The 24,261-nt window shown below is 46.5% G+C and overlaps 6 protein-coding genes across 9 annotated transcripts; 2 read left to right on the top strand and 4 right to left on the bottom strand.

Moving 5' to 3' along the window:
- Positions 1–101: 101 nt before the first annotated feature.
- On the bottom strand, positions 102–5,352 carry LOC112886861 (phosphatidylinositol 4-phosphate 5-kinase 6-like). 3 transcript variants are annotated; one of them, XM_025952874.1, is made up of 8 exons: positions 4,064–5,352; positions 3,790–3,957; positions 3,496–3,661; positions 3,301–3,417; positions 3,033–3,226; positions 1,119–1,210; positions 925–985; positions 102–653 (listed from the first exon to the last, which is right to left on the bottom strand). In XM_025952874.1, exons 1-8 carry the CDS (start codon positions 5,350–5,352, stop codon positions 362–364), a joined length of 2,379 nt encoding a protein of 792 aa, XP_025808659.1. In that variant the 3' UTR covers positions 102–361. The 3 variants fall into 3 exon arrangements, with proteins under 3 accessions (XP_025808659.1, XP_025808660.1, XP_025808658.1); XM_025952875.1 differs by having other exon boundaries at positions 1,125–1,210; positions 4,064–5,331; XM_025952873.1 differs by having other exon boundaries at positions 102–648; positions 984–1,210; positions 4,064–5,331.
- A 1,041-nt stretch (positions 5,353–6,393) lies between these two features.
- Positions 6,394–9,178, bottom strand: LOC112884703 (DTW domain-containing protein 2). Of its 2 annotated transcripts, XM_025950190.1 has the most exons (3): positions 7,749–9,178; positions 7,226–7,254; positions 6,394–6,842 (listed from the first exon to the last, which is right to left on the bottom strand). In XM_025950190.1, exon 1 carries the CDS (start codon positions 8,624–8,626, stop codon positions 7,850–7,852), a length of 777 nt encoding a protein of 258 aa, XP_025805975.1. In that variant the 5' UTR covers positions 8,627–9,178; the 3' UTR covers positions 6,394–6,842; positions 7,226–7,254; positions 7,749–7,849. The 2 variants fall into 2 exon arrangements, with proteins under 2 accessions (XP_025805975.1, XP_025805974.1); XM_025950189.1 differs by lacking the exon at positions 7,226–7,254.
- Positions 9,179–9,535: 357 nt separating this feature from the next.
- On the top strand, positions 9,536–11,805 carry LOC112884704 (ubiquitin-like protein 5). The gene is made up of 2 exons (XM_025950191.1): positions 9,536–9,975; positions 11,579–11,805. The coding sequence occupies exon 1, from the start codon at positions 9,719–9,721 to the stop codon at positions 9,938–9,940; it is 222 nt and encodes a 73-aa protein (XP_025805976.1). The 5' UTR covers positions 9,536–9,718; the 3' UTR covers positions 9,941–9,975; positions 11,579–11,805.
- Positions 11,806–12,187: 382 nt separating this feature from the next.
- On the top strand, positions 12,188–15,059 carry LOC112884702 (protein TRAUCO-like). Its single transcript, XM_025950188.1, has 2 exons — positions 12,188–13,349; positions 14,429–15,059. The coding sequence occupies exons 1-2, from the start codon at positions 12,380–12,382 to the stop codon at positions 14,701–14,703; spliced, it is 1,245 nt and encodes a 414-aa protein (XP_025805973.1). The 5' UTR covers positions 12,188–12,379; the 3' UTR covers positions 14,704–15,059.
- A 690-nt stretch (positions 15,060–15,749) lies between these two features.
- On the bottom strand, positions 15,750–17,469 carry LOC112886859 (structure-specific endonuclease subunit slx1-like). Its single transcript, XM_025952871.1, has 3 exons — positions 17,175–17,469; positions 16,466–16,572; positions 15,750–16,238 (listed from the first exon to the last, which is right to left on the bottom strand). Exons 1-3 carry the CDS (start codon positions 17,378–17,380, stop codon positions 16,075–16,077), a joined length of 477 nt encoding a protein of 158 aa, XP_025808656.1. The 5' UTR covers positions 17,381–17,469; the 3' UTR covers positions 15,750–16,074.
- A 181-nt stretch (positions 17,470–17,650) lies between these two features.
- Positions 17,651–23,720, bottom strand: LOC112886876 (suppressor of mec-8 and unc-52 protein homolog 2-like). Its single transcript, XM_025952895.1, has 12 exons — positions 23,383–23,720; positions 23,217–23,284; positions 22,290–22,427; positions 22,148–22,197; positions 21,914–22,028; positions 21,152–21,200; positions 20,964–21,053; positions 20,009–20,077; positions 19,807–19,930; positions 19,202–19,557; positions 18,626–19,012; positions 17,651–18,130 (listed from the first exon to the last, which is right to left on the bottom strand). The coding sequence occupies exons 2-12, from the start codon at positions 23,261–23,263 to the stop codon at positions 17,855–17,857; spliced, it is 1,701 nt and encodes a 566-aa protein (XP_025808680.1). The 5' UTR covers positions 23,264–23,284; positions 23,383–23,720; the 3' UTR covers positions 17,651–17,854.
- Positions 23,721–24,261: the final 541 nt, after the last annotated feature.

Below are 24,261 nucleotides of genomic sequence, written 5' to 3' on the forward strand. Positions count from 1 at the left end.
TTAAAGACTCTAATACATATCTCATGATCTTATTCCATTGGAAGCACAGTTTAAATCTTTGGAACAAAATATGATTAGAAAACATTGAAGAAATGGTCACATCAACAATAATATCTATCCAGCTACATCCTTTACATGGCATGATTAAATTTATGCTACATCTAATTATGCAACAAAATGTTTAAAAATGTACAAAATCTACAAGAGAAGAGGAAATTGCCGCACTATTTACGTGTTTCATCTACAACAGAGTGCATCAATGATGTTACCTACAAAAATTACTGGATTGTGACACAAAACATCCACCAAAGAATTGTTAACCCCTTAAATTAGATATGTCCCTCCTCTGTCAATTAACTAGTTATTGTACCTCTTCTGTGAAAGCCCTAAATATGAAGTCCCTGAATCTCTTGCAGTATTGCTTGGGGTCAACGGCCGATATGGAGTTCGGATCGTATTGCATGGATTTATAAGCATGCTCGAGCTTCTTACTAATATCATAGTCTTGCAGGATGTCAATGATTCCAAAGAACAAAAAGACATCCTGAAATTCACCTGTGAGCTCACCAATGAGCAAAGATTCACTCTCGGGATTCTTCACGATGTTCTCAACCCTTGAGGGCATGCAAATCCCTAGTTTTAGTGATGTGTTTCTGCATAAATTGGAATTAGTATGTTAGTCCTCACAGGTCAATTCCAAGGCAAATGTACTTACAGTGATATTTATTATGTAACCAAGATATGCTGAAAACAGATAAGGCTTCTATGGCTCGAATTTGAAAGCACCGGTGCATACATTATGTCAAAATAAGAAATATATTATGTATGTTCATGTAAAAAAGCTCACCATATTTTTGTTTACTTTTGATAAAGCATCTCTAATAGTATTTCACTAGTACGAGCCCAGTACAACCGGTCCTTTACCTATTTTCCTCAGAATCTTCTGCTGCAGTGTGAGGTGGTCCATTGTCAGCATTGGTGCTGTCTGTAACCAGCAAAGAGATTTTTCAGTCTTATTACTTCAAATGTACCTACGTCTTTCAAAAAAAAAAAATTCAAATATGCATACAGCATTTTTCCAGGTGCAAGTATGTGAAAGCAAGCATCATGTAGCTTACCTTTGCATCTGTCCTTGAAGTGAATACCAACCAAAAGACTGTAATCCATGATCCTCTCCTGCTCCAATAATTCACAATCTTTGTCCACTTGCCTGTGAAAACAAATCATAGCTCATAAGAGCAATGAATGATTGAGTTTATTTTCAATTCAGATGTGACTTTGGAACATTTATAAGAACTTCTCATTGGATGGATTGTCACACCCAAACATTCTTATAGTAAGCTTTCTGCAGATATGTAATTATATTCCTGTGTGCCCCTCCCAGGCGACACGGGGGCGATTCCGCGTCGCCGTCCGCGCCCCCTCCATAGGCCGCCTCCGGTGGCCACTGCTGCCGCCGCTGGCCGGCCGGGCGGCGGTGGCGGCCTGAGGCTGAGCCGAAGTTGGCTCAGCCCGCCTCCTCTCCTCCCTCTCGTCTCTCTTTTCACCTACCTCCGAACCTTGGTCGCCGGTCGCCGCCCTTTTGTGCCACCGCCACCCGCCGCCGGTCGCCGGGGGCCAGATCCGGCCGCCCTCTCGCCAGATCTGGGTGCCCCTTGGCTGGATTTGGCCGTGGTGCCTCTCCCCCGCCTGGTGTCTTCGGAGGCCGGCCCGGGTGCCGCCGTCCGTGCCGCAGCCCGCACTTCGGCGCCGATGGCTGCAACTGCAGTCGCCCCCTGGTTGCCCGGCTTCGCCTTCTTGGTGGCACGGCCCTTTGGCCGGAGGGGGCAGTTCGGCCGCCGGTGTGGCCACGTCTGGGGCTTGGACACCGTTGCGAGCGCCGGCTTCCGGTCGCGGCCGCCGCCGTCCTCGCTGCTGGAGCCTTGGCTCCGGTCGTCGGGGTCGCGGTTGCCCCTCTGGTTACCCCTCCCCTCTGATGCCCTCTAGAGCGCGGCGCCTAAGGCCGGAGGGGGGCGCCCTCTTGGCCGGAGGGGGGCCGTGGCCAGCCTCCTAGGACTGGGCCTCGCTTGGGGCCGGCTCCTCTACCGGCCTGATGTAGTCGGGGCTGGCTGCCGTTCGCCCAACTTTGGTGAGGTCGCTGCCGGTGTATCTGCGGTTGGACTGAGGTCGTCATCTATCTCTGCCAATTCTTCATGTGCGCATCTAGACCATGTTTGTCGCTTGATCACCTCTAGCGGATACTTTGCCATTGTATGCTTCTCTGGTGGATGCTTGGCAACCGCCGCCATCGTCATCTTGGTGGAAGGTTTGCTGTCGATGCTCTTCTCTGACAGATGCTTGACCGTCGTCGTTGTCGTCACCTTGGCGGAAGCTTTGCCGGCGATGCTCTTCTCTGACAGATGCTTGGCCGTCATCGTTGTCGTCACCTTGGCGGAAGCTTTGCCGGCGATGCTTTTCTCTGACGGATGCTTGGCCGTCGTCGTTGTCGTCACCTTGGCGGAAGCTTTGCCGGCGATGCTTTTCTCTGACGGATGCTTGGCAGTCGCCGTTGTCTTCACCTTGGCGGAAGCTTTGCCGGTGATGCTCTTCTCTGATGGATGCTTGGCCGTCATCATTGTTGTCACCTTGGCGGAAGCTTTGACGCCAATGCTCTTTTCTGACGGATGCTTGGCCATCGTCGTTGTCGTCACCTTGGCGGAAGCTTTTCCGTCGGATGCTTTGCCGTCGTTCGTTGTATCATGGTCATGATGCCTAAGGATTAGATGCTTTGGTTGTTTCGGCTAGGTTTGTTAGGTTGGGTGGTTTTCTTTCCTCTTTTTTTCTTTGGTGCGCTCTCGGTCATTCACCACCTTCTTGGTGGTTCTGTAACACTTCGCTACGAGGGTTCTCTCGTAGTTGCATCGTTGTAACTCTCTTCCTCTAAATAAAATACGTGCTCAGGCACATTCGCTAAAAATATAATTATATTCCTAAAAAAGTACTAAGTGGAAAAGGGAAAACATCTTGTACCATATTGCAGATGGGATGTGTACCTGCAGAATTCTTGAAACCAAGATCCTTCTAGCCGGAAAATGAAATTAAGATCAAGATCCTTCAGCGTTGTATGCTCGCTAATTTGATCAATGGGTTTGTCTGTCATGCGACCATGTGAAGATCCTTTCAAATCAAAGCGCCTATGGATTGCATAGTTGGAGCAGAAAAGATTCCCCATTATAACAAATCGAACCTGTATTTCATGGTTACAAAATGTTGAGCGACTCTCACACATCAAATTGAAGTTTGTTAATATAGGAGTCTAACCTTTTTCTGAATAGCTCCGGTAAGTTTAACACAGTGCAGCCCAAAGAATTTAGTTAATAGAGTATGTTCAAAAGCACGGACATGTTTATAATAGGATGGAAGCATCCTAAGCAGTACCTGTTCACATAGAAAACATAAATTCAATCATATAACTTGATAGTTAATCTAAGGTGTGAGTCGATTAAATTAACTTACTTTAACTTCTGATTTCTTCATTGTTTTGATCATGTACTTGTCATCATTTGTGAGGTAAAAGAAACTTCCACTTTTCCCTGGTGATGAAAGTTCCCTGAGTGCCTCATCCCCGCAAATGGAGATCATGTAATCAGCAGGGTCAACATCGAAGAGCTTGCGCAAAGTCCTGCAGCGAAGTACAGAAGAACAGATTAATTAGCTCTACACTGTAGACAGGAAGTAGTGATAAATAATAGTAATATCAATTATTACCACATGAATGGGGAAAAAAAGAGTGTATATAAATCATAAAACCTGAAAACCAGGGGGCAGTAGTCCTTCCACCGAAAATCGCATGATTGGTGAGGAGGAGTATGCTTTGATCCTTCAGGAGGGAATCTTGTCCACACTTTCTCTTTCGGATCAAATGCTGATGATTTAAGATCCAGTGAAGTTGGCGCTGACTGCCTTCCAACAGCATGCCTGTAGTGCTCCAATGCAAAATTGATTTGAATTCATCATGAATGCCAACATCAAATTAATGAATGAGATTCAGAAGAAGAGCAAGGCATCAGAGAGAAGTATGTACCTAATGCCAAGCTGCAGGTTGAGCATGAGCTCATAGTTCCTGTGCCCCTTGGATATGGTCTCCCCCTGCTTCTTCCCCGGCCTCGGCGGCGTGCGCATGCACGACGACGTCCGCAAGCACGACCTGTCCGTCCGCGTCTCCTCGCTCTCAGCAGCAGTAGCCTCGGCCTGCAGGCTGTCCATGTCCAAGGACGCGCTGCTCATCCTCCTGCTCACGCTCGACATCCTCCCGTGGTCCGCGCTGACCTTGGGCGGTCGCCACACCGGCTTCTTCTGCACGGCCTCCACCCCGGGCCACGTCAGTATCTTGTGCAACGGCATCAGCGACGCCTTCTTCCCCTCGCACCCCTCGAGCTCCTGGAGCAGCGCCGTGATCGGCTCGCACGGCTCACGGGGCACGGGCACCGCGGGGCCGCCGGACGGCGGGTAGTAGACGCCGTCGGCGTGCACCGCGCCGGACTCCTCGCACCACGTGCCGATGTACATCCCGCCGTCGGCCCACCGGAACGTGCCCTGGCCCTTGGGCTTGGCGTCCTCCCACGCGCCGTCGTACCGGTCGCCGTCCGCCCAGATCACCGTGCCGCACCCGTGCATGTCGCCGGCCTTCCACGTGCCGATGTACTCGTGTCCCTGGCGCCAGATGTAGCGGCCGTGGCCGTCCTGCAGGCCGTCGCGCCAGTGGCCGTCGTACACGTCCCCGTTGGCGTACGCCTGCGTGCCGCGGCCGTGGCGGAGGTTGCTTGCCCAGAGCCCCGCGAAGGTGTCCCCGAACTCGCCGATGTAGGTGCCGTTGCCGTGCATGTAGCCGCCGGCGAAGTCGCCCTCGTAGGTGGCGCCGGACGTCCACGAGAACTTGCCGCGCCCGGACGCGCGGCCGCGGCGCCACGAGCCCTCGTACATGCTGCCGTCGGTCCAGAGGAACTTGCCGGCGCCGTGCGGGAGGTCCCCGCGCAGGCTCCCCTGGTAGAAGTCCCCGCTGGGCAGCAGCTGCTCGGCGTGGGCGGGCTCGCCGAGCGCGGCGTCGTCGTCCTCGCCGGCGTCCGAGTCATTGCCGCCCTCGTTGCTGGTGTCGCTCTCCTCGCCGTCCTCCTGGTACTGGTAGATGGTGTTGGACGCCGAGGAGCTGAGGGAGAGGAGGCAGGGCGTGGCGGCGTCGGCGCCGTCCACGGTCCCCGGGGCGGGCACGACCGTGCCGACGCGGCGGATGGTCTGGAGCTTGCGGATGCTCGCCTCCCACAGCCGGCTCGCCGGGGCGGGGAGCTGGCTCATCTTCTTCGTGGACGTCGCCATGTTGGTCGCTGAACGTGGCGAGAGGTCAACACGACCGCGCCGGAGCGAGTCTGTGGTGCATGGTGGTCGCTGTTTTGCCCTTGGATGGATTACGAGTCGCTCGCTGTGCCCAAGGACATGAGCTCTCGCTGGTCGGAGGCTGGGAGGACTTGTCGGGGTGGGGGAGCCGAGGAGAGGAGAGGAGAGCTCGGGAGCGCAACATTTGGAGGGAAGCGGACGCAGCGTCTCGGCCGTTGAGGCGCGTTCTACTACTATTCTACTGGCAAATAATAGGGGGGGGATCGGTGAGGAAGGTGAAGACCTCCTCACAGTTTTCCTGTGGAATGCATGCCTTCTCTCTTTCCCCGAGCTTTTCCAGGCCAATACACTGTAAACCCGATGGATTCAGGCTACGTAGTTACGGGAAAGCTGGAAAAGCTAGCAGGACAAATTGGCAGTAGCGATCGATGCTTACTTGGTTCTTGGGGACAGGACAACCTGTGATATTTTCAATTCTTCCCATGGCAAAGCGAAGTATCAGTTTGCTGTCCCAAGACCAGCAGCTCGTTGACGAGAGCTTTGGGGTTACGCAGGTCAAACAGTACCGGGGCATTTGTCTGTCTTTGCCGGAAACAGAAGCTTAGGTCTATTAAAACTACTTGTCTCTGGTGGTCCAATTGTGATGCTACCAAGAACCATACAATTGAAACGTTTAAGATATCCAGATCCCTGTTACACCACACTATGACAAGCAAACATCACCTTACCCACCACAGCAAAATCAGACCTCTGACCGACGGCTATGTTCATGTACGCTGATATATTATCAGTAAGTGGATCATAAGCAAAACGATTTGAGCACCTCAAAAGTTCCAGATCGGGCAAATCTTTGTTGCACTATGCAAAGAAATCAACTTGGTTATACCACAAGGAAAAGCTTCTGTCTACAGGCCCCCAATTGCATCAGAACAATCAAAAAACATATTTCCTGGCTGCATCAAACATTCAGATATGCCTAGCCCTAGTTTTGCCAGTTTCAGCATTTCATTACAGAGTCAGACATTTGCCCCCAACCAGTGGTATCTCCAGCTTTCGCCCTTTTATTCTTCACAGTTCCCAAGTTCGTGAACAGCTGACAGGAAAAAACACAAATTCCAGCGGTCCACAGATAATACCAGATCATCCTTACAGATTTTAGAAAGGCATAAATTCCATGGACTTTGTCAGGGTAACTACTAGAAGGCTGAGGTAAGACATGTTTGCATCTGACAATGGTGCATCATCTATTGGTGCACAAGGTGAGTGCTGTAGGACTCGAGAACAGCCACTGAAGGGGTACAGAAAGTAGTGAGGGCAAACACATTTCTGGGCTCATCAAACTCCGATGACTAACTGAGGTGTCAGGTTCAGGTTTTCTCATTTCAAATCAAGATCCGCCTAGTAGAATTGGAAGTAGCTCAATCGTGGATGCCTTTTTAGTTGATCTTCAGTCATCATACTTTCTTACATATCTGCACCACATCAAGTTTTTCGATTAATGATCAAGAATTTAACATAAGGATTCACCTTCATGAAGATGTATCAGAAGAATAAACGATATGTCATCTAATGATCTGGAGAAAGAGGACATTCTCTTCATAAGCTAGTAGAATCTTCTAAAATGTGAGCTACTGAAAATGGTCTGTGGCATGTTCAGGAATCAGGACTTGAGAGCCGGCAAGCACTACTGAACATGCATATGTCCAAACACCGAAAGTGATTGAAGGATGTCAAGGGCACAGGAAGGGTGCAAGAACCACTGGTCAAGATAACATGAGGAATGCACAAGAGAAGTTCAAGAACTACTGGTCAAGGGAACAAGAAGAATAAAGGGTCCTGAGTGACTAATTCTGACCTTCTGGAAAACAACAGTTGGGTTAAGGCCTACAACAAGCACAGGAAAGCAGCAATAGTCAATAGCTGATGATGGTAAAGGTAATTATTTAGATGCAGAGGTTACACAATTTAATGAGCGGCGAAGATGATGTATCAAGTGGACAGTAGAAATGAGTTTAGCACACTTTCGATTCATGAACAGCGTAAAAATTTTGAGGTTTATGGTTCTCATTGCACTAATTTCAGTACAATCATGATCATAGCTGTACAGTAGAAATGAAAACTCCATGGGTTTCATTAGTTATTAGAAAAAAGGGTAGAGTCCTCATATGGAAATTTGAACAAAAGAACCTTGGACTATCCCTAATGCTTCAAAATGTTACACCGCCTATGGTTAAAACAACATTTTGAGCGAATAGAACCAAAATCAACCTGCACGTATACTTGTATCCTTATGCTAAACAGCAATGCATTATCAAACTCAGTAAACCACTACGGCAAGGGAAAAATGGACGGAGAATGGTCAGTGGTCGACTGTATACCTGAGGAAAATCAAACCTTCACTGTTGGTTCTGGTGAATTGGTGATAGCCTCCAAGGTGAGAAATTCCACCATGAGCAAACGTGAATCCATGACACATTGATCACATCAATCTAGCATTGCTCTGCAGCTCCTCCCTCTTGAGTTCCTTCTTCTTCCTCATCTTGACTCTCGGCTTCACTGTCCGGTTCTGCAAATGCTCGGCCTGGAAGGCTACCATCGCCCGGAGCACCCCCAGCATTGCCTCCTCAATCTCCTCGCCCTTCCCCTCCGGCTCCAGCAGCCGCAGCGCCCTCGCCACTGCCTCCATAGTGCTCATGCACCCCTTGTGTGGCTCCTTCTTCACCACGAGCTCCGACTCGAACATGCTGTCCCCGTCCACGCCGCTGTCGACGGGCAGGGCGACTGGGATCACGCCCAACGATGACAGGAACGGGAGGCTGGCCGCGTGCATCTCCTTGGCCTGCCTCCATGTGCCGTCGATGAGGAGGAGGGTGGGGCTAGCGCGCGCGGAGGGCGGCGTGGATCGGCACCAGGAGGCCAGGTCAGCGGCGCCGGGTGAAGGGTAGAGCAGGAGGACGGGGTTCGGAGAAGGAGGTGGAAGGAGAGGGGTGGAGGAGGGGAGGAGGCGGCGGCCAGGGAGGAGGTGGAGGTTGGAGAGGGAGCGCTCGAGGAGTGGCAGCGTGGAGAGCGGGTTGCGGCGGAGGGCGTGCGGGTGGTGGAGGATGACGACGGTGGTGGAGGTGGGGATCGGGGAGGGGGGCAGGTGTGGACAGAGGCATACGCGGGACGGGCGGCCGCAGCCGGCGTGGCAGATGGAGCGGCCGGGAGAGGCGGCGGCGCTACCGCCGTCGTCGTAGAAGACTGGGTCGAAGTCCATCTGGTCCACTGGTCTGCTGGAAACTAACCTACAGGCCTAAAGCCCACGTTCTGGTCCATTAGGCCGTCCTAAGTTTTTTTCCCCAAGTTTAGCAGGCCTGGGCCCAATGTTGGGGCCCACTAATAGTTAGGTGGAATATGGATATTTTCATGGATAATTTAAAAACTGCCATCTGATTCTAGATACATGTTTTACAGTATCCAAGATATTAAAATCCACGTGGAATGTGACTGAAAAAGAAACCCCATATGCCTAGTCGAATTCAGTATGCATGAAGCAGTTTTCTCCCTTGGCACCACGCTCTTTTTGGAACATGGATGCCGTCTTCTTCCCATCATTCCTCAAATAACTCTCTTGGCACCACCCACCCACAAGGACACGCAGCATCTCCTCGACCTGACCTGTGCCTTGTGATCTTGCTCGCAGAGATGGAGATGGAGATGGATTCGATCCTCTGCCCCCGCGCCCGCTTGTTGGAGGAGAGGGACCATCGGACCCACCGCGAACACGTCCAGATGCTGCCTCATGTCCTGCAGCGCGGCGGCTTCGAGCAGGTCGGCCGTGTTCACGAGAACCTTGGGCTTCTCACGACCGACGCTAGCCTTGGAGTGCTCGCTGCGGGTGCCGTCCACGAGGAACGCCGGGGAGCTCCGGATCTGCAGCGGAGCCAGCCCGGGGAGGCTCACCTCGTGCGCGGCGACGAGCGGCCGACTGGTTCCAGAATCTGGACGGCCATGGATCGGGTGGTTGCGTTTGGTGTGCGCAGAGGCAGCGAAGGAGTTCCAATTCTTTTGGCAGTGCTCGCTCGTTGCATCAGCGCTGACGTGTTTTGTTTGCCAGCTGTCCTGGCCGGCCATCTAGACTCTTCGGAGGAATAAACTTTTAGACTTGGTGGGGAACTGGGCCAGATGCAGCTGACCGCAACCCCCCGTTCCCTGAAGTAAAGCAGAGGCAGCGCCGCGGTCTTCCTCTCTCTCTTCCCCCTCCCCGGACCCGTCTGCCTTCGCCGTTCGACGTCTCCGCCGGAGTCAGGGAGCTAGGGTTCGAGGGTCATCGGAAGAGGAGCAAGGGGAGGAGAGCGAGGAGGCGAAGATGATCGAGGTGGTGCTCAACGACCGCCTGGGGAAGAAGGTGCGGGTCAAGTGCAACGAGGACGACACCATCGGCGACCTCAAGAAGCTGGTGGCGGCGCAGACGGGGACGCGCCCCGAGAAGATCCGCATCCAGAAGTGGTACAACATCTACAAGGACCACATCACCCTCAAGGACTACGAGATCCACGACGGCATGGGCCTCGAGCTCTACTACAACTAGCTGCCCTTTCTGACTACACATGCCCCTGTTATCAGGTAGGAGAACCCCTCTCGTATTCGAAGCTGTTCCTCTTCGATCCTGCGCGCGTGGATTGGTTTTCCTATGGCACGCTAGATCCTCGGTTGAACGCTGGGAGTAGCTTAGCTGACTGAATTTTTTTTTTTCAATTTTGGGTGCGCCAAATTACCAATTTCACTTTGTTCTTCTGATTTAGACATTGCTGTCTGATTTGAAGGACTTATGTATCAAAGTTATTCTAGTTGTCGTTTTCTCATTGCTGGGATATGTATGGTGAATTACTGAATACTGATTGATTATGGACACTGTAATTTACAGGGTTAGTTTTGCAGCTGCTGGGATATGTATGGTGAATTACTGAATCCTGATTGATTATGGATACTGTAATTTACAGGGTTAGTTCTGGGGTAGCTTTAGTTGTTGTCTTGTAGAATCTTCAGAAATGCACACAAGTACAAGACTATGAATTTCATACTGGCCTACTGGGTACCTGTAGTGGCAAATGTTTGGTGATTAAGAGCAAGTAACCTGTTATGTTAAAATTCAGTAGCGGGTTCGACAACTGTTTCGTGGCATATTGGCACATCCAATTCGAGTCTGGTCTCCATGCCCCGTTGAATTATTGATCCGTGAACTCTATGGGGAGCTGAAGGCTCAGTTAACTAGATGATGGCGAACAATATCCAATGCGTGGCTGTCCTTCAAGCATTTAATCATAGGGTCAGTTATTTTGCTGGTAGCTACAAATGTTTGCAGATCACTTATTCAATCATGCTAACCTGTTTTGCTTATAATTATTGTTGGTATCTTAATTTGTCCTTTTGTTATCCTTGTCATACATTTGTTGGTGTTTAGTTTAGTGGAGTTTTGTTTATAATTTCTTAAAAAAGTGGTAAATGGTGCTATCTTTCATTGTTATCATACGCAATAGATGTGTTTTGATATGCCCAAAGCTGTTAACCGGCATGAAATTTTAATTGATCCATTGACGGCTGCTACTTGTTTAAACCATGAAACTTTGAGACTGCTTATTTATGGAGGCACAATGCCAATGCCATCCAAATCAGTATTAGTCGTCTTGAATAAAATTTTTTTTGGATAACACTTAGCAATTGCGGAGGCCCGAGGATATATATTTATATATATTTCATTGTTTAGTGTGCAGAAGCTTTTAAATTTACAGCTCAGTCTATTATCTCAGCTTAGTCTTTTTCCTGGATTTTCTGCTTGGTATACCAAAGAAATGTTTGTAGGTTATGATTTAGAGTTAACTTTGATAGGTTGGGATGATTCTTCTTTGAATTTTCTGCTTGGTATACCAAAGAAATGTGGCTACCATGGGTTGATTGCCAATACTCAACCTCCTTAAAGATCACATTTGACTGTAGCTACTTTTTCATCGAGCAATGCTGTATATTGTGCATTGAAGTTTGGAATTACCCAGTGGGCGTGATCAACAGACTTGAACATTTTAGATTACTGGCAAGTTGGTTTATGCTTGAATTTGAGGAGGTCACCATGAACTTGTAGATTTCCCTGATTTAACATCTAGGTATGTCCTTGTGCACTTTGGCATATTCCTTCTCCCCACTAATCATTGTTCAATTCCCATGCATGCAGGTTGATATGAATTCTGAAGTCATGGGTGCAATTCCAGTCGTCTTAAGCTCACACATATGAGCAATCTCAGTGAGTTATGCCAGGCATGGTTGTGCCAAACTATGAATGTATTGACAGCATCGCATATATTGTAGTGTGATCAATCTGCAAACCTGGTGTGCTGCTACTGGTACTATAAATAAGATAGTGCTTAACTTTGGTTGCAGTAATCGCCATCTTATGTCGTGCAACATGTGTCCTTTATTCTGCTTGTTCTTGTGCTTCATTCAACGCACATTCGTTGTTCTTCGTGATCAGATTATATTATTATTACTAATTAAAGCCCGCACATCGAAGTCCAAATACCCACAAAGCCACGAGAGGGAAAGAGAAGAGCCCCAAATCGCATCCTCCTGCCGATTTTTTTACAATTTAGCTTTTTTTTCTTGAAATGTTTTTACGTTTGGACCCCTGGGCAACTGGGCAAAGTAAACTCAGGACCCCAAGGGGTCGGTCCACCGAGATATCTAACCCACGCATTTGAGCTAGACAACGGTGATATCTGCCTGCGATCATGGCGCCGAGACGTGTTATTTGGTGTCGTGATTCACGGCACCGGCTCTAATGTCCAGAGCTGAGATTACGTCGCCTAGGGTCCAAATATAATTTTTTTTTAAAAAGATCAAATTGCAAAAAAGTACGGATCCTCCAGCTCCCAAACCTCCCCTCCTGCTCCCCCGGAACCCCTAATCCCCTCCGCGCTCGATTGCCGCCGCCGCCGCCGCCGCGTTCGCGTCCCCTCCGTCGCCCCAGCCTCCCGCAATGCAACCTCCATCCGGTCTCTCCCCGCCCCCACCATCCTCTCCGCCCGCCGACACGCTGGCCTCCGCCGCCATCCAAACCCCAAGCCTCCCCGACACCCCGGCCTCCTTGGATCCCGACACCCCCTTCTCCGACGCCGCACCCGTCGACGCCTCGGACGCCGACACCCCCGCCCTCGCGCCAACACCCGACGGCGCCCTCGCCTCCGCCTCGGACGCCCCCGGCGACGGCGAGGACGACGGGATCACCAACCCCTCTGGCGGCTCCAGGAAGCACATGACCCTAGCGCCGCCGGCGACGGCCACCAAGAAGTCGAAGAAGAAGGGCGGCAACAGCGTCTGGACCCGGCCAACCTCCCGCAAGGGCAAAAAGAAGGCGAGGCAGCCGGGCGGCCACGGCCCCGGTGGCGGCGCCAGCAGCGCCCACCCCGGGCCCAACGCCGGCGGAGACGAGTTGTGTCAGCTCGTCCCCGCGACCCGCCTCGCCGCCGAGCGCAACGACGACGCGGTCACCCAGCCCGTGCTCCTCTCCCGCTTCTTCAAGTCCGAGAGGATCGAGGTCTCCGACGACCGCCTCACTGCTGCCAGCACCAAGGGCTACCGCATGGTGCGTGCCACCCGCGGCGTGGCGGCCGGGGCGTGGTACTTTGAGGTCAGGGTCGTGCATCTCGGCGCCACCGGCCACACGCGCCTTGGATGGGTGACCAACAGGGCGGACCTCCAGACGCCGGTTGGCTATGACGCTTATGGGTTTGGGTACCGTGACATTGATGGCGCCAAGGTGCATAAGGCTTGGAGGGAGAAGTATGCTGATGAAGGGTATAGGGAAGGAGATGTCCTCGGGTTCTACATTTCTCTACCTGATGGAGAGCGATATGAGCCTAAGCAACCCGACCTGATTCAGTACAAGGGAATGCCCTTTCATGTGCAAGTCCCCAAGGAGGAGCAGAAGGTACCAGCTCCTGTTCCTGGTGAGTGCCTGTTTTAATAAAATTCTGTATACAGTTGTAGGTTGTTGGTGTCAATTAAAATACACACAGAGTTTTTACAATGAAATGGCTATGAAGTAGCTATTGTACAAATAAGATGCAGTTCCACAAAACACCTAAGGGTAATTGTTTCTCACTCTATTCTTGAGATAATGTAGATGAATACTAGCAGAATTATGTAAATGGGGGTATTGAGATTTCAGGATAACAAATTCAAGAAAAGAATGTCTTATGAAACAAGTAATCATGTATAAACACTTTCTTATACAATAAATTGTTAGGACTGAGTAAAGTTAGAAATCATATGCAGATATTGTGTACTGATGCTGAATACTTGAATTAAACAAATAAATGTATTGCTCATGCTTTGCCAGTGTGTCGGTAGATATGTGTCATTTAGTTTTAGATTGGCATGGTGTTTTCCCAATTCACCCTTGCACAAATTCCTGTACCCTCCTTAGACATTATATAGACTAGTTAAATGTGTACGAAGTCACCATATCTTCGTTGCACGCACTAGATAGTAGTTTCCATTATTCATCTTTTAAAAAATTTCCGAAGCCTAAACTAACGTGTATTGCATAAACAAATCCTTACTCATTGGCGTTGAAATGCTAATTGAAAATTTGTCCTGAAGATAACCTTTTCCTTTAGGACTTTACATGTCCTGTCATAGTAGCACCTTTGCACCTTATAGTTGCTTCCATACATGAATAAATATGTGCATCTTGAAATATTTCTTTCTTGATGTATATTGTTGCATCTTCCATACATGAATAAGGTGCAACTTTAATATTGTTTTTTGTATGGCCTAGTCAGAAATCCCAATTGGTTATGCTTTAGAGGTTTTAGTTATCCCATTAGTGCTAAATGTTTGGATGTTGGGTGTTCATTATGTATTAATTGGTGCACCTCTCTGTGTTCTAGATTACACTTTGTTCTGCACTCATGAATGGAAAAAGATGTGTCCCAACAATGGATCTTCTACACTTTTGCTGCCTGTTATTTTCTTTGTTCAGAGTTCAGACAATATAAATATTCCATGGTTCTTGCATATGCAGGGAGTGAAATATTCTACTTCAAGAATGGGGTATGCCAAGGCAGTGCCTTCAAGGACATTCCTGGAGGGAGGTATTACCCAGCAGCGTCAATGTATACGCTACCTAACGAGCCAAACTGTGTAGTCAAATTCAACTTTGGGCCAGACTTCGAGTTCTTTCCACAAGATTTTGGTGGCCTCCCAATCCCTCAACCAATGAGCGAAGTGCCTTATCAGGCACTTGAGGTGAAGAATGAGGGGCCTGCCGAAAATGGTATTGCTGAAAAAACTAGCTAGTGTAGTTAACATGCTATTTTAGGCTTTTAGCTATGTCGAGGTCCATGGCTAGGTCATAGTGAGGTTGGCCGCTGGAGCCATATCTGACTAGATGAAGTTATTGTGTTAACATATGCAACCAGAGGGTGTTATCTGTCATGTGGCATGCTGCAGTAGTGGGACGAAGAGTAGTGATGGGTGGTGTACTGGTGTTCTGGTGGTACGGCAGATGAAACTTTATGCTGGGAGTTAAACTGCTAATGAAGGATTTGTATGGCCAGAAAAAGTATCTGCATGTAAATTTGCCTCATTTATATTCATTTTCATCCCAGTTATTTAAGCAATCCAAAATGGCCTTTGCCAGTATTTACCTGTAATTGTCAAATCTGTCTGGTTTCGTTTCGATTCGCATGCAATGGGAATCGGTCAGACTGTTGATAACAAATACAGGAACAGAACGCATCATGTCGGGTATTCGTATGCTTGTAGAATGCAATGACAGCAAAAGTTCCAGTTGACTAGCTTGTGGAAGTTGCCCCTTTTTTTCCTGAGAACATGCTTGAAGAGTTGAACGTGTATTTTATTGAGAGGAAAACGGGACAGCAATCTACGGCAGCTCCAGAACTAGCTTCGGGTGCTGGACAAGAACATTAGGAAAAATACATCAGTGACCTGAAGACTTTCTGAAGTCTAGCCTACGTTTCACGTGGCATCCTGCAAAATTCAGCTTTGCGTTTTGTTCAAATGGCAATCAAGAAAAATAGCAACACGGGCAAAAAGTGAGGCAACAAAAAACAGCATGCAGGAAATGCTTTAGAAGCTAAGATTTTTCAGCATCTTTTGTTGGCAAAAACTGATAATTGTTGAAATAATATAGTTCTTCATACTAATACCAAAGTTTTCCAGTTCCATACAAGTGAAATTGACTGAAGGTACTCAGGGAATACAGTGTTTTGGTCTTTTGGAGGCAGCGATGGACCCAATCTACCCTTGGATTCATTCACTTTTCTTCCTATTCCAAGGGGATCGCAGGAAATGCCCCAAACACGCCTTAATGAAATGGGCAATGGTGTTCCTTACCCCTACTTTCAAGGTCAATTATAAGTAATCACATAGTACATAAGTGTCATTTACAATTAGACAGAGGTCCATCACACGGTAGATGGCTCTTAGTATAGAAGACAATCTATCCTTTTGAAACAATTGCTCGTATAAATAAACAAAAACATAGAATCACGAGCTTACCCATGTTTGTCATACTGGCAGCAAACCTAAGTATTGTCTGCACAATGAGCTAAGACATGGGAATTGTTTTATACAATTTATGGTCAAGCAGTGATATTTATTTTCACAGTTAGATGCCCGCAGCCTGCACAGTGCAAATAAATAATCTCAGCTTGAGTGCCATTTGATTTGTAGGTGGCTACAATCCATACAGGTTTCCACTCTGCTCAATGCTGCCTGTCGATGTTGCAACACCGACTCCACACTAGGCTCAGTCCTTTTCCGTGCCATTTTCCGGGCGATATTTTTCCACTTCGATTCAAACTCACAAGCTGGAAAAAGGATAATAGAGTAATAAATAGGACATCTTGTGTATTTGTTTAAACTCGAATAGCAATTGACGTTTAATTTTCTCCTTTCTATGCAGAAATTTCAGGTGCTAGTAAATACAATAAGCAATAGATTATATAAAGAAATGTTTATCGATTCAAGCATTCAGATTTATCGTTAACATTTTCATTTGTGAAGAGGGAACCGAAAACTGAAAGTTACCACTTACCTTCACTTCTGTTGGCAAAGCCTTCAACAAGGCATGCGACATTCCAAGGCCTTCCAGCAGAGGCAGCTTTTGCACCACCTTTTAACTCACCATTATGTTGTCGCAAGCTGCAAAAAGACTCATTTTATCAACACATAAATACAACTTTTATTTGTATGACTACCACTACTACAGATCTTCATTCATTCAGTGGTATAGTTCCTTAAACTGCTAGCTGTTAATATACACCTATACAAGAGAAGTGAATAAAATTGTGCATTTTCAAGCATATGTAACCGACAAGCCAGAGCAAGAGTTCTGTGACAAAAGGATATGCTGAAAAATACCAACAGTGCACCATCTATGCATTTATGCTCAAAATAACGCAACTGTGCAGTCTTCTTTTTCTAGTTCCGTTTTCCTAGCATCGTCAACAAAGAATTGGCGAACTGCACACCAACTAGAGCTTTTATTTGTAGTTTTGTTTCTCCCAGCAGTCGCCACAAGTCACTAAGCAGTGGTAAAATCATTCAAAGCCGTAAAATTTCGATCCTAACATCATCAAGTAATAGCGTTGTGCGACACTTGTGTTTGCAATCACAAGCGAACTTCAGAGTTCAGATGGGTTCCCCAAATGGTACACAAACGCAGTGGCTGCAACTACTCGATACAAGCTCAGGAAACCGGAGAAAGAGAAGGAACGGGGCGGGGGGGCAGAGCGATGAATCACCGGCGAGGGAAGTCGGTAGTGACGCCGACGTAGGTGCGGGGGATCCGGGAGGAGGCTATCAGGTACACGCACCACGGCGGCGCCGCCTTCGTCTTCGCGGCCTCCGCCGACGAATCCCCGGACACAGAGGCGGCGGAAGCCTCGCCACATTTGGGAGGGAGGGTGCGGGGGATTTTCGCGGCTCGGAAGGCCGCCGTGAGGCTCATCGTCTCACCTCGCCGGCGGGTCGGAGCCCTCGCTCGCGTCCATGGACGAAATTACGAATTGAGGCCTGAGGGGAGGAGGGAGAATTGGTTTTCTTTTTTTTTTTTGAGCATCAGGAGGGAGATTTGGTGACGTCATCATGGTTGGATGGGCCGTGATGGACACATGGTGGTGGGCTGTTGGGCAGTTTATCCTTGGGCCGAATGTTCGGTTAACCACAGCAGCAATTAGGACGTTGAGCTTGAGCCTAAAGATGAGTAGCACTCAGGTGGTATGGTACGGCCGGTCAAATTTCGAGTTCGGGGGCCTTCGGCTTCGGGGTGCAGCCGAACTCGACGAAAAAGCAGGGATTACAAACATCACTGTATTGTTTCCTGAAACAAACACTGCAGAACACAGCTGCCAGGTAGACATGGTACAACTAGTACATTCTAAGTTTACACCATTGGCAGGAGAAACGAAAACCACCAACAGCTTCAGCCACGCTGTTTCTTTGCGCTAGGTAAATCATCATCGTAATGACCACCATCGTCAGCCCCATCTTTCTCACCCTTCTTCCGAGCCAGGATCTTGTTTATCTTGTGGAGGTCATTCGTCAGCTTTTGGTCCTTGTTATGCTTCCTCGTCTTCCTGCCATCCTGCATCTTCACACCAAACTGGAAGGCGGCCTTCGGCATGGCTTCTTTCTGATCGTTGTATTTTGCCCATTCCTCTTCCGTCTCAAAGTCCCACCTGTGAAGACGACCCTTCGCCTGCTCAAGAATCATATATCAGAATACACTACAGAGATGGTTCAACAATGCCAATGATAAAAATTTAAGCATGGTTCAACAACAGATGTGCATGGACTGAAACCATTTTAAACCAAAAGCCATATTTGCAGCAGAAGCAATGAGCCAATGACTACTTCATCACAAGTGAAAAACAGAACATGCACATGGCAAACAACCACAATAAAGTAATATCAGGACACAGTTTTGGGATTATGTTCAAAATCCCGGACTGAACAGTAGTAAGGTCCCACAAGAACAGCTAGAACACTTCACTATTAATTTTCAGGATATTCAATAAATAATGAAAAAATGAAGAAATGAGTTATCAATGCAAACCAACTCAAAAGCAACTGCATTTTGATAAATGTTAACTAAGTAATGCTTATCTACTGCAATTTCAGAGACCCGTGTCACAAGCATAGGCTTGCAACAGCGAGGAAACCTTTATGCATAAGTCCGAATGATTTCACTTACCCGTCCACCCATATCCATCTTTGATAAATCGTCTTCATCATCGCTCCCTGCAATCTCATTATTATACTCCTGGTAACCAGGATAACACTCTGAGTAACTGTCTGAAATAAAATTTGGATCTCTCTCTCGTGCATCTTTTTCTCTCAGCTGATTAAGCCTTTGATCATCACGTTTGAAAACAGAGCCTAGGCCCCGATCCTTGTCTGCTTGAGTCATGAACCTTGGATCCTGGGATATACTAGGGTCAGCTAACACATCATATTCCTGGGTGCTTTGTTGCACATACTGTTCCGGATAAGCCAACTGCTGTTCTGCGTACACATAGCCTGACCAGTCACCTTGATACCCGGCAGCTGCCATCTGGGCTTGAACAGCATCATACCCATTCTGGACCCAAAAACATCAAGTATTATGACCAAGTTGGATAAATTAAAATACAGAGAACTAAAAACAGGCTATAGCATGCATGAATACGGAGAAATAACAAATAAATTGTCAGTACCTAGCATTCAAAGTGCATGTTTCAAATTACAGATATCCACCAGAACCTAAGTCACTGAATATTTATAGGCTTACCGGCTGTTGCCAAGCTTGAGCAGGTTCAGATGGTGGTACTGGGCCATACTTGGGTTCAGTGAAATACGTCTGCTTCTGGTGGTTATGTGGGGATTCATCCATATCCTCAGAAACAGGGCTCTGGCTCATTTCCTTGTTAGGGACAGAATAGTCAACCCCATCTCCGACAAAAATGTCATCGTCATCTGCTCTAGCAACAGGTGCAGATTGTTTCTCATTTCCATTAAAATTATTGTTCTGAGGGGGTGGTGGTGGCGGCGGCATATCCTTCTGTGATTGATGTTTCAGAGCAGAACCATTAGTTTGGGAAGGTTTTACTGCCTCGTCATAGTCACCGCTCACCAAATTGTTCTTCCCTGCTACAAACATAACAAATTAAATAGACATCTAACCCATCAAGCACCTGAAGATAGTTCTTGAAAGAATACTGAGGTACAATTGAAATAAAACTCAAGCATCCATTGGAAAAGTAGCAACTTCTGTATTACTAAATATAAACACTTCTAGCTCTTCCAAACAAATCACTTTAGCATATTTTCTCATGTCTTTACCAAGTAAGTTTTTCTGTTCTCCATAGCATTTATTTTCGTTTTGTAGTAGCCTACCTTTTAAATCTCTCTCCTTTTTCTTTTTCTTTAAGACCTTCCCTGAAGATCCAAGTCGGAGGTATGTCATAATTTTAGCAATCCTGTCAAGTACAGAACCATCCACACTGACAGTTACCATCTCCTGCAGAAATAAGAAGATTATTGAGAAAGAAAAGTTACAAGCCACTCCAACATGGCATACAACATGTTGCTATAATACCTCTGGAATTGGGCAATCAGCTTTGCTCCTATGAAGAGTTGTTGGAATATCATTGTTTACTCCTTCCTCCTGATTGATTAAAAGAAGATAATTATTATGCTTGCTAAACAAAAATTTTATACCCAAAAAAAGAGAGATAAAATGATACAACAAAAGATGTAGTGGTGTAGTGCAAACAAAAAGAACTTGATGATATTGGCTACTCCATGATAAATAGGCTTTGCTGACACCTGTACTCTATTCTTTTAGAAAACCTTCAGAAAGGATATATCTAGCAAACCAAAAGCATCATGCATCCCAATAATGAGCTACTGATGGTTTCTGGCTTGTGATTTGTGGTTTCCCTAATGGAACATGAATATAGAGAAAGTACTGGATGCTGCACTTATGAGGCCATGAGCACTGCAATGATGATCAAATTTGCATGTAGTATAAATCATGACATCAGAGGTATAAAATAAATCAATGCTATAGTTGAAGAGGAAGGAGCATAATAAAAGCAGAAGTGACAACTACAGAAAATTGATTAAAGTTCTCCACTTCAGGTGATGAGCAGAGAAACAGACAGATATTCCTTATAAAAGAATGAAACATAATCATTTTATATATAGTAAAAGGAAAAAGGATAATCATAACATTAGAATGCTAATTATCAGAATAAAAAGGTTAAAATCCTAACTATAAATGTCTTTTTGAAACAATTTGACAACATAATTTTGATTTCTCTATGTTTCAGATATTTATACAAGCATAGCATATGTCTGTTGGTACTTATGAACGTTGATGAGTTATGAAAATAAAATAATGCAATTGCATATTGTCATTTTTCTGGAGGAAAAATAGGGAGAGTTAATGCCTACAGTTTGCAATTTACAATACATGACCATTCTGAATTTACAATCACCCCCATTATGCAGCTGAAGCAAATGAATTAACATGGGAATAAGGGTGTTACCATATTGTAAATAAATGACATCCGACCAGGCAGAAACAACTCATTCTCTTTTATTATGCTTTGTGGCTTTATGATCCATTGGTAGACAGACTGCAACCAACAAAGAGTGACAATGAGTACCCATGTTATTTTATTAGCCCTCAACATACGAAGGAAAAAGACACTGATAAACTAAATAGGAAATCTACCTTTGCAGTTGCAGTGCGGAAGGAGACTGCCTGATCTTCTTTTGTTGACCTTACAAAAAAAAAGTGAAAGATATGTGTCATGCTTCCAAAGCACTAGGCACACCTATAGTACTGCAAGAAATATTTGTATTGCTACATCTCCAATCGTAGATGTAAAAAAAATTATAATTTCATTGTAGCACAGGGTGGTGCTAATAATGTGCAAGAAACAATATTTTACTGAGATTATGCTTACACATACTCTAAAGCCAACGTATCATTATTGGTTGTACAAAATAGAAAAAAACTCAGATAAATCTTAGTTAGCACTTAGCAGCCCAACAGCACAAGTGTGCATAATGGCTTCAAGAAGATAAGCTGGTAAAGTTACGCAGTACCACAAGAGATACAAATGCAAAATTTTATTACAAGAGGCAGAACCTTTTTTTAAATTTACGGTACCAATTTCTAGGAATAGTAAGCTTATCAACAGTTGGACTCTTTTAAAATTCAATTGGGAGGAAAAGAAATCTCTCTTAAATTAACTCAAACTAGTGTAAAGTTAATCCCACAGAAGTTGGTTCAAATACTTCAGTCACCATGGACCAAATTTTTGTGCTGGTTTTCTTTGGGCACAAGTGAATATTGCACCGTGGCAATTACTATTATGGGTGAACTACAACATTTGAAGATAAACCCTACTCACTGTTACAATCATATAGTAAAAGGAATGACAACATGAAATAATGCTAATTGCTAAAACCGTACTGTGGTGGCAAGTACCTTGACTTTGCATCCTTCCCATCTTCTGCATCAGGTTTCTTTTCAATTTCACTCCGCACTTTGTGAAGTAGAGCATAGTCCAAGCCTTTGACCAAATGTGTATGCTCCAAATCACCTTACAAGAATAGTGGAAATGGAATGTCAATCAAAGAGTTCAGAACATGAAAAAGGAAATGCTTTCCCCATAAAAAAGAAACTATTTTCCTAAAAAAGCTATAGCATCACACAATCAACCTCCTAGATATTTGCTTTTCTCAATTGAAATCTTGTGCGCATCTGCCAGCCTGTAACACAAACATAGCAGAAAATCAAAATTCCAGAAAACATACGAGAGCACAGATGGAAGCCTCAGACAAGTAACCATGTGATATGTTACCTCAAATCTGTCCCAGGAGGTGCCACAGCATGAAATGAACCGAGCTCTGTAGGCTCATAATCTGGGTTTTGATCTTCACGACGTTCCTTAGCACGATCGCGATACCTGGGTGTCTCTGGTTCTTCCTTTTTCTCCTCTCTGAATGAAAAAGAGAGAAATTTAGTTTTTTCGAATCACTTAGAATAGGTAACATGAGCTTTATGTTGGAGGTATTTCTAGTTTGCATATAATTTATCACTATCATTTACAACTTTCACATGATTACGGATTCAAAAACTTATCCAAAAAAACTGAAAACGTGTATGAATTCTGTCCAAGACCACAATCCCCGAGAGTGGTGTGGGTATCCTGCATATTTTCATATCTCCCTTGGTTTAGCACTTTAGCCATTTGAATGTGATTCCTCTGCATCAACAGCTTGTGATACATATACAAAGTAGAATTTCGTAAAGATGGATAGTATAATCCTGAGAGGCACATAGTGGCAGCAATTTGTGCTATTTCAAAAGAGTACAGGAATCGAAGAATAACCTATGTAGCAGTCCAACTAGGTGACTAAAGGGCTAAGCTGAGGGGGGGGGGGGGGGGGAATCAGCCTTGACCCATTTTGGTCCCAGATATTCATGCAATCATGTTACAACAATAGTAACTATCAGCAGTCGTGGTTTCACTGAATAATGTTTCTGCTCTGTATGCATCAAAAATATGACACACAGACAAGCTGCCCCATTTCAAGTCTAATCAAAAGTTAGTTCCACAAACCTTAATAAACAGCTACAGGTGGGGGATTACATATTAAACAAAACCAAACAATATTCCTCCATTCCCAGAGACACAGCTCGTATCCTATTTGTCCAATATCAAATCCACATGGCGCTAAGAACTGTGCAGAACAAATAAAAAGCACATGTAGTGTGGAGTGCTTACTTCCGCCGCATCATCTTCTCCTTGTAGTAGTTCTTCTTCGACGACATCTTCTCTCCTTTTCTGTATCCCTAGAAACATTTGGAGAGAAATTAGAAACTCGACGACGAAATTGCAGGCCCAGGTCACAGGCTCAGGGCTCGTACTCGGCGACTCGGTCTTACGGTACCTGCTCAGAGTTAGCTATGGCAGCGGATGATGCGAACGGGACAACGAGGCTTGACAGACGGCGGCGGCGTCGGACGGCGCCGCGGCCGGAGGCGGACAGGCGGGGGCAGGGCGGTCCGGCCGTCGGGAAACGATAGAGGCGAACGGGGGGCACCGGCACAGCTCGGAGATGGGAGGAGGCTGGAGGACAGCGGGTGACGGCGGCCCGGCGGTGCTGGAGTGACCTTTTGTCGATGTGGCCCCTCGGATTCGCTGGTTTTTGCAGCCGCGACCAAACGGAGCACGGGACGACGGGATTCTCGTGTTTACGGGCTGATTGGTTGTACCAGGGCTCAGCCAGGCTCTCCCGATGCAGCCCGCAGGTGTTTGGTTGCCTGGAGATTAAGCTGAGCCTGGCTCTGCACATGCAAGAAGCACCAACGAGCCTGGCTCGCTGGCCACCGGCTAATGACGGTATTAAGAAGATGGTTAGTGTATATTAATTAATATTAGTATTTTTTAAAGATGATTAATGTTTGATGATGTAAACTATGAACTATCAAAGCATAATAATATAAAATAAACATTATAATGATATTTGTTTATAATATTTTTTCCTCATGCAACATGTCTCGTGCGGGTAACCAAACAACATCTATTCACAACCTGGCTCGATGAATACAGGCAACCAAACAAGCCGTTATCGTATCTGAGCCTGGCCAGCGGGAGCGTGGCTCCCAGATGCGAGCCCAAATCAGAACCAAATAAGAAAATGATTACTTACTACAGTAGTATGTATGATGCCTTGAGATATGAACCTTTGCAGGCTGCCAAAAACTTAATATGCCCAGACGTGTGCTGTGTTAGCTCGTAGTACGTTAACTTAATGGGCAGGCGCTCT

This window comes from Panicum hallii, chromosome 3, assembly GCF_002211085.1.
Source record: "Panicum hallii strain FIL2 chromosome 3, PHallii_v3.1, whole genome shotgun sequence".
Taxonomy (NCBI): domain Eukaryota; kingdom Viridiplantae; phylum Streptophyta; class Magnoliopsida; order Poales; family Poaceae; genus Panicum; species Panicum hallii.